General features: G+C 42.5%; 3 protein-coding genes across 6 annotated transcripts in view; 1 reads left to right on the top strand and 2 right to left on the bottom strand.

The window, feature by feature from the left end:
* The window catches only part of srgap1a (SLIT-ROBO Rho GTPase activating protein 1a), a 78980-nt gene extending 72148 nt beyond the window's left edge, over positions 1-6832 (bottom strand). Inside the window, exon 1 of one of the 2 annotated variants that reach the window (XM_030789932.1) lies at positions 6760-6832. In XM_030789932.1, the coding sequence (XP_030645792.1) occupies positions 6760-6829 (70 nt within the window). In that variant the 5' untranslated portion in view covers positions 6830-6832. The remainder of the gene's footprint in view (positions 1-6759) is intronic. The other variant, XM_030789931.1, reaches the window with a different exon arrangement.
* Positions 6833-8936: 2104 nt separating this feature from the next.
* rxylt1 (ribitol xylosyltransferase 1) lies at positions 8937-11904 on the bottom strand. Of its 3 annotated transcripts, none has more exons than XM_030790901.1 (6): positions 11713-11904; positions 11246-11418; positions 10781-10883; positions 10070-10384; positions 9660-9830; positions 8937-9341 (listed from the first exon to the last, which is right to left on the bottom strand). In XM_030790901.1, the coding sequence occupies exons 1-6, from the start codon at positions 11889-11891 to the stop codon at positions 8939-8941; spliced, it is 1344 nt and encodes a 447-aa protein (XP_030646761.1). In that variant the 5' UTR covers positions 11892-11904; the 3' UTR covers positions 8937-8938. The 3 variants fall into 3 exon arrangements, with proteins under 3 accessions (XP_030646761.1, XP_030646762.1, XP_030646763.1); XM_030790902.1 differs by having other exon boundaries at positions 11246-11422; positions 11747-11904; XM_030790903.1 differs by having other exon boundaries at positions 11246-11413; positions 11747-11904.
* A 361-nt stretch (positions 11905-12265) lies between these two features.
* LOC115826297 (cytochrome b-c1 complex subunit Rieske, mitochondrial) lies at positions 12266-13767 on the top strand. The gene is made up of 2 exons (XM_030790063.1): positions 12266-12506; positions 13077-13767. Exons 1-2 carry the CDS (start codon positions 12317-12319, stop codon positions 13685-13687), a joined length of 801 nt encoding a protein of 266 aa, XP_030645923.1. The 5' UTR covers positions 12266-12316; the 3' UTR covers positions 13688-13767.
* Positions 13768-14020: the final 253 nt, after the last annotated feature.

Here is a 14020-nt window from a genome sequence, read left to right as displayed (position 1 = left end):
CCTAGAGAACACGCACACAGCCATTACTAGCTGTATGTCTTAAAACCAGCCAAATGAGAGGGAGAACCTATGGGACATGATTGGCAGCATATGCATTAAGTGTATATATATATATATGCTAGAGCATTTGTAATGCACCAGCCACCAATATTTTAATTAGGCATTTGCACATGCATGTAATGTTTGCATGCAAATGAACATTGTCAGTGCATGCTGAAGTAACAAATAGCACTAGCGGTGCTAGTTAATTTGGTCCTCAGTGTGTGTCCTGATTTATAGTGCTGCCTGTAAGTGATTACAAATAATATATCTCAAGTTTATAAAAAAAAAAAAAAAAAGAATGCTTAGTTGTCAGAGCAGCTGGGGAATTAATGTGTTGTTTTCTAATAGAACAGATACAAAATTCTTGTAAGTAAATGGTACTGTATCGAGAAACATGCTATTCAAAGAACAGACGGATCACTGCTTTAATAACGCCAGATAAGCAAATTTGCACCAAATTTAAAATGCAGTGTATTGTTCAATTTTGGTTCATTGGGAGTTCAACACTTTTAAAATCCCCATTAATCTAAACCCAGTATGTTCCATCAGCGCTGTAATTCAAATCTGGCCATTCCAAACCGGAGATTAAAAAAAACCCACCGGTATCTCATATCCCTGACATTCTGATGGTTAAATCAAAACCAATCTGTTAATGGATGCCACTCTGATCGCTGACGTCTAGGCCGAATCGATACGTGTGGAATAAACAAATACTGAAAAGAAACCTCAAAGGAGGAGCAGTGTTTTTTTTTGTCTTCAGCTGTGGCTGGACCTCACTACAGGAGGGAGGACAGGCTACCTGGGCAGAAGTGAGACAGCTTGCAGGCAGATTGCCCCGTGGTCATTGGAGCTTTCAAAAATAGAATGAGGAAGCCAAAGTGGCAGATGTCACATTGTTTAAGCAAATGGAGGAGAGGAGGAGAAAGGAGAATGGGGTGTGGGATGTGGGGTGTGTGGGACGTTGGGGGGGGGTGGGGGGGTGTGAGGGATATGGCCTTCCAGGATGTTTACGGTCACCTATTTAAAAGTAGAAAACAGCTTGACCTCAGACAATGAATGGAGTTGAGATGAGAGGAGATTACCGTCGTCACCTAAAGCCGAGGACGGCGACCGGAGCTCCCGTGTGACCGCGGGAGATATCTCACACCTCGTGGCCAGCCCTGTCAGACCTACCTCTGATTCAGCATTACCAAGCAGCCGGGGCAGCCTCACAATCTCCTCCTCCTCCTCCTCCTCTGTCAATCTGCTGCTCCTCATGGCTGTGACTCGTACTAACGAGACGCTGACAGCAAAAGTCCCATCCTGTTCTCACAGCGTGGTCCAATTTCATTAACGCTGCATCTCTCATATCTGAGCAGCCACATCATCCTTGTTCCACACACACCGTCCTGCCAAGTCTGGGATGCTGCTGAGCGTCTCAGATGTAAAGATTTCAGTGCGAGACTTTTACTGCTATTACTGTTCAGACACTGCCAAATGTGAAAAAGCGCAAACGGGGCCAAAAAAGATCCGTCTATATAAATATCAAAGCTTATAGAAAATCCTCTGACCTGTGTGTCAGGAAGTGAAAAGGACGTTGGACAGTGTAAGTTACAGCTTTAGACAAAAGGCAGGATTCTTTCTTTCATGTGTTACCCTGACAACAACAGCACTTGAGTTACTGTTGTATTGTTTGATTTTTGGGTGGTGGGCCTTGGGCTCAGGGTAGGTCCGGGGGGTGGGGGGGGGGGGGGGGGGGGTGGCTTTTGTTGTCTGGGTAAAAAGTCCAGGCCATGACGCAACCCCAAGCCCAGTTTATCAAACGAGAGAAAGAGTGAGTGGCTACAGATGGTCCTGTCAATAACAGCCCCCCCCCCCCCCCCACACACACACACACACACACATCTACAAAACACCCTAACACAGACACACACACACTCGCAGTCAGACACTGACTTCCTCCATTTCACCAAGTTTAAAAACTATCAGCAGTCCAGCACAAAGGCAGTTGGCCTGAGCAGATGGTAGGTGTGTGTGTGTGTGTGTGTGTGTGTGTGTGTGTGTGTGTGTGTGTGAGTCTGTGAGGAGCTGTAATAATGAAGTGTCTTCAGCAGGAAGTGTGTGAATCCTGAATCCTAAGACCGTTACTGTTTTTTTTTTTTTTTTGAAGAGGTAATTCGTCATTGACACTTGTAAGCTCATGGTGGCCTATGAAAGCTTACTATAGCTGAGTAATGATGTCATAATTAGTTGCACTTTATTCAGCTAACAGTGTTACAGGGGAGAGAGAGTCATTCTCTCTGGTACAGGAGAGAGTTCATTGTGCCCTATAAACAGACAAAGAACGTATTTTAATGGCCCTGTGTGAAAAGCTGTACTATTATTATCTAAAAATCTGTGTCAACAACGCAATAATACAAAAGCAACAAAACATGTGCAGCTGAGTCAATTCATTGATTTTCTTTAGGGTTTGGCGGGTGAGTGGGGGACGACCGGCTGACGCCATAACACATTTTATTGAGTCAAAGATCATTTGATGAGGTTTTTGCCATTAGCAACTGCTTGGACCTAGATCTGGTTTATTTTTTGCAATTAGCACATCACAAACTCAGCGTGCGTGTGACCCCAGCCCCGAATGGAGCGGGATGTGAACCGTGTTAATGAGATCTCACTAAACATCGGGTGGCAACGTTGACAGCTGTTTTCAGAATGCGTCCCGGCTAACCACGACAACCTGTACGAACGGCAGAGCTTAAGCTCCGGCTATGAAACTCACACAAGTTAAGTCTGACTTTAAATTCATTGTCTCTCTCCCATTTCTCACTATGTCACTCTGCATTTCACCAATCAAAGGGCTTTTCTGCCAAGAAGAGTCATCATTCTGATATAGCACACATTTGTTTTAAAATGTCGAGAGAGTAAAATTTGGTACGAGTGCTTGCATGAGCATAAGTCTTGGACATTTTTTGGAGTAAAACACTCACACACACACACACACATATTGATACCTTTAAGGTGTTCAATAATTCATGTTGGATTCAGCTTGCCTTAGACTTCTGGCCCTAGTGTATTTCCATAAGGATACACTATCATAGCATGAGAGTGAACAGTACCATGGAAAACAGCTGCTTGCCCATAAACTGATATTACTCTATTCTCAAAGGCACATTAAACTAACCATGCTGATGGAGGGAAAGCGTATGTAATTCATAGTCCACAGAGCCTCTATAAAAACTGGGGTGTAATCAAAAGATACACCCAAAACTCCAGCAGAGTTTCCCCATTTGTTTGATTATTGAAACAGCGATACGTCTTGAATTCTGGGTTCCAACGTTGTGAAAAAAAATTGCAAACTGAAACGAATACTGTTAGCTCGTATTTTTTCCCTCCAAACTCTCTCTTCTGAACCATTTATTACCGCAATAGGATGATGAATACTTATTCATGGGTGGCAAGATCAGATGATTTTTTTAAAACAAAACCACAGCAACAACAACAACAACAGCAACAAAAAAGACCCTTCGTTGGTAATGAAATCTGTGCATTTTCCTTCAGCAGCAAGTGCAGTGGCACATGTCGCCTCTCTTCTTTTCTGAAGCAGGGAACACAAGGTTCACAAGGGCAAACTTTATGATGCTTGGGGACAAGGCCCCTGTCAGCAGCCAGCAGGGGCAGACTGGGGTGTCACGACCTTGCACCACAAATGGAATGCCAACCGTGGGACATCAAACCGGCACTGTGGCCAAGAGAGAACAATGGGCAGCTCTGCTCCATTCAGCCTGTCAAAGGACAAAATTATATACATATATATATACACACACACACGCATATATATATGTATATATATGTGTGTGTGTGTGTGTGTGTGTGTGTGTGTGTGTATATATATATATATATATATGCATAGATAGATAAATAGATAGCTAGATGTAAACGTAATTTGTTCTAAAATCATATAGCCTAATTGTGCACCGTAAACATGAGAAGTGTCATGTTTATATATCAGAGAAACAACATCGTACTGAGAGGAAGAAAACTGTGGGATCTTCCCCGGAACCAAATGCCGTCTAAGAGGAGAAATATGTTAGAACAGTAGATACAGAGGACATGAATCTGGGATGTTTAGAATGCAGAGTGTACAGTTCCTCCATATGTATTAGAACAAGAATAAGGGAGCGTATTGGGAGGAGAAAACTGTTAAACAAGTTTGAAACTCTCATGTCAGCTCCCCTGATACGACTTGCGCTTGATAGGTGTCAGAGAGGAGGGAGTGTGTACAGGAGGCCTGGGGGTGGGTGGAGTATTTTAGTCTCCCCACATACTCCCAGACGTGTGTTCAGCACAGAGTTGGGGTGATGGATGCAGCAGCGTTGCTGTTTGCTGATGGAGCAGAAACCGGGGTTCTCCCGCGGCTCAGTCCAGAAGAGATACAGCTTCACAGCCCTTAAGGACGGCTCTCCGGCTTTGCTGGCTTGAGCCCAGTTAGCCATTCAAATTCACATCCTGTACGTTCTCATCTTCTCAAAAGGAGATCGTCTGCCGGGAGATCAAGCATTTTAGACCACAGACTTCAGAAAAAGGCTTACAGTGCTACTCCGACAGTAATCGATACTTTGGGATGATGTCCAACATTGAGGAGACCGGTCTAGGGAGCAACAAATAAGATAAAAGTCTTTCTCTCCAGAGCTACTCCGTAAAAACGATGGTTTTGCAGATGCTAAGGGTGAACTTTTTGTTTTGAGTACATAATGTCATAGCAAAAGTGGATACAAACGGTATCGTAACCTTGACGAACCAGGAATACAGATAAACAAGAAGACGGAGTAAAACAACCCTGTCCGTCTCTGTTTCAAAAGTGCAGAATCAAAATACACGCAACAAGATGTGCTAAACTCATTCTGAGTTAGGGTTAGGATTAGGGTAAGAAGTCCAAACGGGATGTCCAAACAGAAACCAAGCGACTGTGATCCAAACAGCTCATCTCCCAGGCTACTTGTGGCGATCTTCCCTTGGAATAAGAAGATAAGGCCAGATTCCAGGCATAGCCTCAGCTGTTCTTCCTTCACCTCGGCATCACAGCGGGGTAGTCCATGATCAAGGCGTCACAGACACGCTCGAAATGGAAATCTTTATCCCCCGACTTGGCCAAAACACATGGTTTCAAGGTACCCATGTGGCAAAATAAACACGCTAACAAAATTCAAAAGTTGAAAATGCACAAGGGTACAGCATACTATTCTACAAGTTGTGGACCATGAAACTCATTTGAATAATTATATAATTGCCCTCCTCCACTCCAAAGAAAAACATGATCACCTTTAATCTAAGTATGTCAATAAATAGTCTTTATTGCTACGCTTCAAAAACAATACAGTAACTGCCTTCAGTATTTTATTGATGTCTGGCAATTATGTATGAACTACCCCTTATCAAGAACTGGGAGGCGGAGCACAACAACCGATCTGAGAGATGTCATCATGTTATTATTACCCCATTTGGTTTGCTGTACATGGCTAATGAGTTGCTCAGCAACGGCAGAATGCTGTGTGACTGTGCATCACACTACTATTAAAGGCCTTAGTCATCACAGGGGATGGGGCTTCACATTCCTGGCAAATGAGTTCTTCTGTTCAAGCGTACACAATGTCATAGTAGCGCTATATGTGTACGTCTGTCTCTCTTTCTCTCTCTCTCTCTACGCACACGCACACACACACCACAGACATGAATAATAGGTATTTCAGCCTGCAAACAGCCCCGGAGAACGCAGCCCGTGGCTTGCGGCCAAATCCCCATGGTTACAACAGCGCAGCAACTGCTTCTTTTCCTGTGCTTGGCTGAGAGGGAAAAAACAGACCATCCTGTTCAGTCTACAGTGAACCAGGAGGGAAAACTGAGGGAAGTTTGAAAAGTGTTCCAATGGTCTCACTAAATGCAGTCACAATGAATCAGGGCAATTGTCCCCTCTTGTCCCAAATTGACTAGATCGGGCTTTCAATTGACATAATCGGGGTGTAACTGTCCACAAAGACACAGGAAAAGCACTAAAGAGGACTAACTGAAGCGAAACAAAAAAAAAAAGCGTGTTAATCAGCACACAAAATTCGAAAACCACTGCTGCCTGTGCCCAGCGTGAAATGTTTGAAGCAGAGAACTGCAGAGCCCTTCTGTGACACAACAGAAATCAGATGAAAATAGCCAAACTCGAAAGCCCGCCCGGCGACGTGTGCATTTGGGTAGGATTAGGACAAGTATTACGTTAGGTGTTATACCAGAATATTTGCTTCGTAGGACGCGAGATAAGACTAAGATTACTTCTGACTAGAGACAGATAAACGTACTAATAATCCTCGCAACTCTTAAACTACCCCTCTCTGATACTGACATAGCCAGTGCTTCACGACTTTATGATACATAATCGTGTTGTCTGGAGTTTTCTACCATGGTAAGGTTACTATCTAGGTTCTTGGTTAAAAAATCTATTTAATTCCAGCCTGTCCCCATGAAGCTGTACGTCGTTCAGAAATTGAACAAAAATCTGTTCTACCACAACCAAATGATAGGTAATTGGCGCAACATGTCATACTGGTATTGTACCATCACGGCTTCCATTCATTCAGCAAGATAACGTCTCATACTTTTAAACTGATGTTCGGTTCTCTGACAAGGCAGATAGCAACTGTAGTTTCACAGAGGAAACATTATTAAACGTGCCTTTTGCAGCGGTGTCGACCTTACCTTTAACTTGACTCTCGTATTCTACGATGATTTCTTTATCCTTTTTGAACTTCACAGGCGGGTTGGACATCTTCGACACGTCCTAGGTTAGCCGGTAAGTTAATTAGTTGGTTAAGTTCGACACTTTCTTGGTCAAAAGATTTCAGCCTGCAGTTCGCCTTATAGCTGCCAATGCATCCCACAGACTGAAAAGTATCCACAAACAATATTAACACTGTAAAAGTTAAATGTCCATTGTTTTCGTTCTTGAAGAATGGCACCAAACTAGTTCACAAAGCCAAAAGAGATCTGTTATCAATGAAATCACAGAGCTATGTTCAAGCAACTATGAGTGCGAGAAAGAATTTCCGATTGGCGCAGCAACATCTGAGTTGCTTTCAGCAAATTAGTCCTGTAAGGGTCTCAGTATTATTCGTATAGGTGAAATGTAGTATTCGCGACGCTATCTTTTTCAAACCGAGTAGCAAGCAAGAAAAAGACTACGATAAGGCAAGGGCAACATTTCCACAGATACGATCCTGTTATCCGCTCCTTTACTTCCTCTCGTCGTTGGACTGTTGTTTCCCAGATCTGACCGCAGAGCAGCTGTTGGAGCAACTCACTGGAAATGGGAGGGATTGGAGAAGCGCACGTAGCGGAAACATAGGCAGGATTGACAACTTCTTTGACCAGTCGTCCCAAAAATGTTTCAAATGAATGAACTTCCCACACCAATCTCAGTGCCCGGCACAAACGGAGTGTTAATTGCGTTATTTCAACGACAATATTTTTAAACGGATATGCATAGAAACTTAATAGAATCTGTACAGCAATATTCCAAACAATGGCCAAAAAATATTTAACTGCCCTGAACAACGGAAAGGGCTTAACTTTGTGGGGGCTGTTAGTGAGTCTGGGATGTGAACCACTTGAAATGGTCTGTAAATATCTTTTTGCCCAACGATTCAGTCTTTTTAAATATTAAGATTCACGTGGCGAATTATTTTAGCGGTGGTTAGAAAAGTTAATTATGTAATTAATTGTGTAATTATTTGAACAGAGGTTGATTGCCAAGGTACAATCGACAGGAATCTCATGGTTTTAGGAAGTCGCCACAGGCTGCAGAATGAAACTTTACTTTGTTACACGCGATGCAACAGGGACACCTATCGGCAAATATGTGGCATCAAAGGACAGAAAAGCATTCGGTTTCCGTTAGAACTAACGGTGCTAACGCATAGAGAACTAACGGTATTACAGCTTGTTGAACTGCTCCATTCTGCATTCTCACACCCAAGGGATGTTTCTATGTGAGCTCATTTGAATTCTTTGCTTAACTCAAAAAGCTAACATTACTGCAGCTCCACACAGGGGTTAAATTACTCTTTAGCGCCTGGCCAAGACAAAAATATAATATATGAAATTTAAAAAGGTGGTGTGGAAATGGAAATTTATTATCAGTATGCTTCTGAAAAGGAGAGCAATGTTGTTTATCTATTTACATTAGCAGATGAAACAAAATATAGCGAATTCAAACTACAATTACATTCTCCTGGGGTGCTCAACTGAGGTAGTGGTCATAGATAACTCCATACTATTCTTTGCCACATGTTCTAAATACATGAATAAATGCAAAAACTTTTCTTTAGCAATTATCTGGAAGAGATCTACCCATAAAATGATGTGAGAAATACAGTCTCATTACAAATACACATATTTTAATTACATTACAGTTAACTGTTGAAATGGCTGAACATTTCAAATAAAACATTTGTTAAGACACAGACAGATAACAACAAACAGCCCCATTGCATGTTAAATAATGTCATGTCACAGTACCATCTCCTTGCATTAGATTTAACTGAAAATGCCAGCACTTAAAAACATTCAGTCTATTAGAGATACGAGTCAAATATCACAGACTCATTTCCAGCTTTAGTGTTATGTGTATTATTAACAGGCCTATTGGAGTGCCACAGAACAGCCTCTATGTAGCAGAGCATTATTTACAGTGACAAGGGATCAAAACACAAGAAAACTATTAGTAGTCACAACAACTATATTCCTCTCTGGTAACTCAGACAGAGATCAGAGACTTGCCGTCCAACAAACGGATGTGTTAAATTAAGTACAAGGGCTGCCAAAGCCAATAAATACAACTGAAAAGTATGTTTCTCGTCAGACAGTCTCTGTCTCTAGGCTAGCTCATTTTAAAGAAAGCTTCTTCGAGGACCTCCGTGAATTTGTCTTTCATCTGCTGCCGGAAGCCGCCGTACCATTCGAGAAGCTTCATCCTCCTCTCTGTCTTTTCTGCCTGGGTCATCTTTTTTTCCTTCTCCAGGACAGCAGGCAGCTCATCCCAGCGCTTGAGGAAGATAAAGGGAGCTCCCGCGTCTTTGAGCAGGCGGAGGGGGGAGTTACGGCCGGCCTCGCAGGCCCCCTGCGTTAGGACGTCCTCCACCACGGGCACGGAGCCATAAGCGCAGGCCTCGTAGACACGGTAGCACTCCGTGTTCACTCCCACTGGGCACAGAGTGAGGTCACTCTGAGCCAGCGCCATCTGGTACTGTCTCAGCGTGTCCGCCGTCTCCTGAGGGAGCCACCTAACAGCAGAGGAGATGGACATGAATCACGCTATTCCAGACACAGAATATACAAGAAGCCTTCTGTGACTGGTTCTTCTTTTTCACAAAGTACTGTTACTTCAAACGACCGCTTCAATGTGTACTTGAATAGGAGCTCACGGAATAGCTAACTGAAGATTTCTGGCTGATTATTTATTTAAAATCAATGACCTTGGGATGTAGGTGCCGTGTTTCAAATAAAATGAAGAAAACTGAAAAAAATGAGAACGCTTATTTAATCTACAGTGAGGAGAAACAACTGGGAGGACTTAGAGTTATAAAGCCAATTCCACATACTTCTCTCTTGCACTGGTCACACATTCCTTTTCCAGGTCATGTTGTTTCAGGATGCCCATTAAAGTCTCTCTGGAGGAGTTCTTGTAGACAGTTCCAAGGAAATTGCAAAGGTAGGGTCGGGGAGAACTCACCATCTGAGTGTTAGGCATGACAACTGGGAAGTTTCTGTATCTAAAAATCAGGTAAAAAAAAATCTACAATTTAATAGATCAAGTGGGACAGTTTGAACCAGGCTTACATGTTTTATATGGGAAAAAGATATTATGAATATATTAAACCAATAGCTATACTTAAAAATAAACTGAAATCGTTTCTTTGAGGCAAAAGGCTATTGTAGCGGTACAGAATATCAATCGGACCTCGTAGAGTTCTTTGAAAAGGAAATAAAAAACATGGTTACAAGGACTTACGTGGCTACACCAAGAGGCCACTGAAAGACATCTTTATCGTTAACCCAGGGGCTGTCATACACAAGGAAAAGCAGGTCCACAAAGCCTCCTTCTCTTTTAAGGTAAGGAAGAATCCAGTCATTGGTGCACTGTTCACTGCCCAGCAGGACCACAGCCACATGGGACACAGAGTGGGCTTGCACCAGAGTGTGGACATACTGTAACCACTGGGTGGAATACAAGATCTTCTGCTGCTCACGACCATTGAGTACCAAAACCATGCTGTCTGTATCCAGGGGGACATGACCTTGAACCACGGCAGGCCCTGTATAGAAACTAATGGGATAGGTCTCTTGGAAAACTGATCACAGAGTGTATACGACTGTGGACGTATTATCAGGTTTAAAACAAATGATTACTTGTCCCCAGTCACAGGAAACAAAAGCATGGCATATTTTTGCTCCAGTTTCTGATTAACGCATCTGTCTGAGCCAAAAGCAAGTAATCAGTCAAATAAGATATTTTAGTGTAGGGGTGAAACAAAGAGTGGGCTATTCATGACAAGCAGATAAATTACAGTCTTAAAACAAAGCAAGCCTTAAAACTAACAGCTAAAATAAAACCTGCAATGACATGCAACAGATGAAGAGTTCAAGCTGTAGTATAAAGCTTCATTCAATATATAAATATGGGAACACCGTCCTTTACCGAGACAAAAGCTCAGAAACGTACCTGAAGTTGATCTTCCCAGACTGCGTCTCCCCCTCTCTCCATTGCCCTGTACTGTCTGATGGATTGAGCGGTCCCTCTAAAATATGCTCCCAAAGGTAAAGTCCTTGTACAAAGAAAAAGAGGACCTTGATCATGTTCTCTCAATGATTTTTAACCATGTTGCACGAAACTAAACACTACTAAGTTCCTCCTGTCAAAGCATCTTGCTGGTAATTATGCAAGGTGGTGCACAGTTTGACTCAGTCATATGAAAATCATACAAAGTCATATGAAGAACAATCTATCCTTGTGAGTCCCGAATCCCATCTTTCAGCACGACAGTGTCTGAAGTCTGCCTATCAGTGCAGCCCAGGGGGAAAAATGCTTGAGCCAGTTTAAGTTTAGAGAAACAACAGTGGGGAAAAAGTATCTATCTGCTCATAAAAAAGACATGCAGCACTACAAAGCAACACAAGCATGCCTTACCTATAGCAGCTTTGCCTAAGATCTGGACTTTGTATCTTTTGGGCCTGCTTTTGGCAATTTGTTCTTGGTACGATCTGAAGGCATGTCTTCGTTTTTGCAGCAGGATGGATTCAGCGCGTTCTTCCTCCTCCCATGGGTTCCACTCTTCTCTATCAAATGACTGGCTGCCTCCTCTGCCTGTAAATGTGAACAAACGAAATGTGTCAAAACAAGAAATTTTATGCGGTGCGTTTCCACGGAAATCTTGACTCGTGAACCAATGGTTATGCATTTCCTGATGTGCAACAATGTAGCTATAGTGCACTGCTATAGGTTAGCTATTTAGCTAAACTATCTCGCTACTAGATATTTAACCAGTCATGTGGTAAACCAATTGGTATTTAATGTCGGCTGGTGGGAAAGTGAAAATGATTTGCAAATGACTGAAATGAGGCAATACAGCTCCAACATCAGGTCAGGCTACTAACCGGCAGCTACCAGACATTTGAACAAGGTTCTTACCCGTTCCGACAGAGCCTTTCTTCACTACCCTGTGTGTGCGGGAAATTACTTTCTTGCCAAAAAACACATTGTATGCAGCATACAATGAAAACACAACATATGCAAGAAAAAGAACAATGGCGATTTTTTTACGAAGTATTCTCATGTTTTAACTTCAAGTAACCATCCTGCAAGCCTGTACTATTGCGACGCAACACAACTCATGTTTACATCTCATCTTAAGAGCCCCACCAGTAAAGGACCGGTCCATTATTTTGACGTCAAACAGCTGTCCGTGTATTTGCCTGTGCACAATTCTGGAAAATACGTTTTATTTTAAAAAATTGTTAGCGATAACAAAGAAGGGGGAAATCGAGGAGTCATATGAACAGTGTATTTTCTCGAAAAACTCTGTACTTTAACGTGAAGGGCATAACTGATTTAATAAACACTTCTCGTGTCAAGGCAAGATGCTACGTACCAATATTTTCGCCAGTTTAAGTAGGGGTGGCTGTAACGTTGCACAAGTTCTCTTGAAAGGTCGGTGTGACCCAACATAAGCAGAAAGCGCAAATCCCAGCAGGGCGAAAGATGATGTCTCTGGCCGCTCGTTCGGGGGCTTTGTCCCCTTACTTGCAGGCGACGAATTTTATTGTGACTGGGCCTCTAAAAGCTGTAATGCCCGGTGCCGTAAGTAAAGGGGATTTATTGGTAAATCAGAAGAAACCTTTCTTAAGCCTCGACTCAAAGAAAGGGCCTGGAATTTCAGCTTACGTGAACGGTATGGATGGTGTGATATATTTAGTTTTCGTTGATACAGTAGTTGATATTTTAGCTTTCCATTTCCATATTAAAATACGATGAGTACATAAACATTGTTATGCGCATTGAATTGTGCACTTTGATTAGCAGATTGGTTAACATAAACTATCAACACGGTAACCTATGCTAAATGCGTGGCTATGTAAGTGGCAAGTTGACTTGGAACAACATGTACTAGAACGGTGCCCTCTTAAGTTTACATAATTTTTGTTTACATTAAGCGGCTTAGAGTGCTATTAACAGCGAATTGCTATGCTGTTAATCCTTAATACAACCAAAAACCAAAAAACTTCGTGGACGACATTATAAGACTATTTCAATAGGCGCAGGATGACATGTATATATATATACACACACACACACACACACACACACATATACACACACATACTCATATACCTTAGTTTGATGTGACAATATGTATGTATGACTTGATGCTTTGTGGTGTCCTTTTTGCTAGTATGCAATTTGTCTTTTTTTTTTTTTTTTCTAATTTTATTTCTTTATTTCTTTATTGTTTTTTTTTCAGGCTACTTTGGAGCACGCCTTGCCCACACTGATATAAAGGTCCCTGACTTCTCTGACTACCGACGTCCCGAGGTGATGGACCCTAAAAAGTCCTCTCAAGAAAGCAGTGAGGCAAGGAGGACATTTTCCTACTTGATTACAGGCTCTACGGCCGTGATAGGAGTCTACACCGCCAAAACCGTAGTGACACAGTTCGTCTCCTCAATGAGCGCTTCTGCTGATGTCTTGGCCTTGTCCAAAATTGAGATCAAGCTGTCTGACATCCCCGAAGGTAAGAACATGACCTTCAAGTGGAGAGGCAAACCTCTTTTCGTCCGTCACAGAACGGAAAAAGAGATCGCCGCTGAAGCCGCCGTGGAGCTGTCCGAGCTTCGGGACCCTCAGCACGACAAAGACCGCGTCGTTAATCCGTCTTGGGTCATTGTCATTGGCGTGTGCACCCATCTCGGCTGCGTCCCCATCGCTAATGCTGGTGACTATGGAGGTTACTACTGCCCCTGTCACGGATCCCATTACGATGCATCAGGCAGAATCAGAAAGGGACCCGCACCTATGAACCTGGAGGTTCCCTATTACGAGTTCCCTGACGACGATACAGTCGTCGTGGGATAAAACAGTAGTTATAGACTTTCTCTCACTCTCCTATTAATATGTGTGACTGGCCAAATTTAAATATTAATAAATATACTTTTAACCCATTGAAGCAAACCTGTCATTATTGAAGTGGATGTTTATGAGCATATACACATGTTTCTTCTGTGTAATTCAGTGATAATATATTAGGCCTAGTTCAGCTCATTTTCATGATGAGCAAAATACAGTTTTGGTTGGTCTATTGTTGGCCATTAAGCCCACTTATCGATTTTAGCGGTCATGTACCAAATATGTAAACTGCCAGGTATGCCTGTGCCAAAGTGATGTATAGAAGAAAGTTCTGCACAGCTT

Source organism: Chanos chanos, chromosome 13, assembly GCF_902362185.1.
Source record: "Chanos chanos chromosome 13, fChaCha1.1, whole genome shotgun sequence".
NCBI lineage: Eukaryota > Metazoa > Chordata > Actinopteri > Gonorynchiformes > Chanidae > Chanos > Chanos chanos.
Note: the sequence above shows the minus strand (reverse complement) of the source record. Positions and strands in the feature narration are given on the sequence as shown.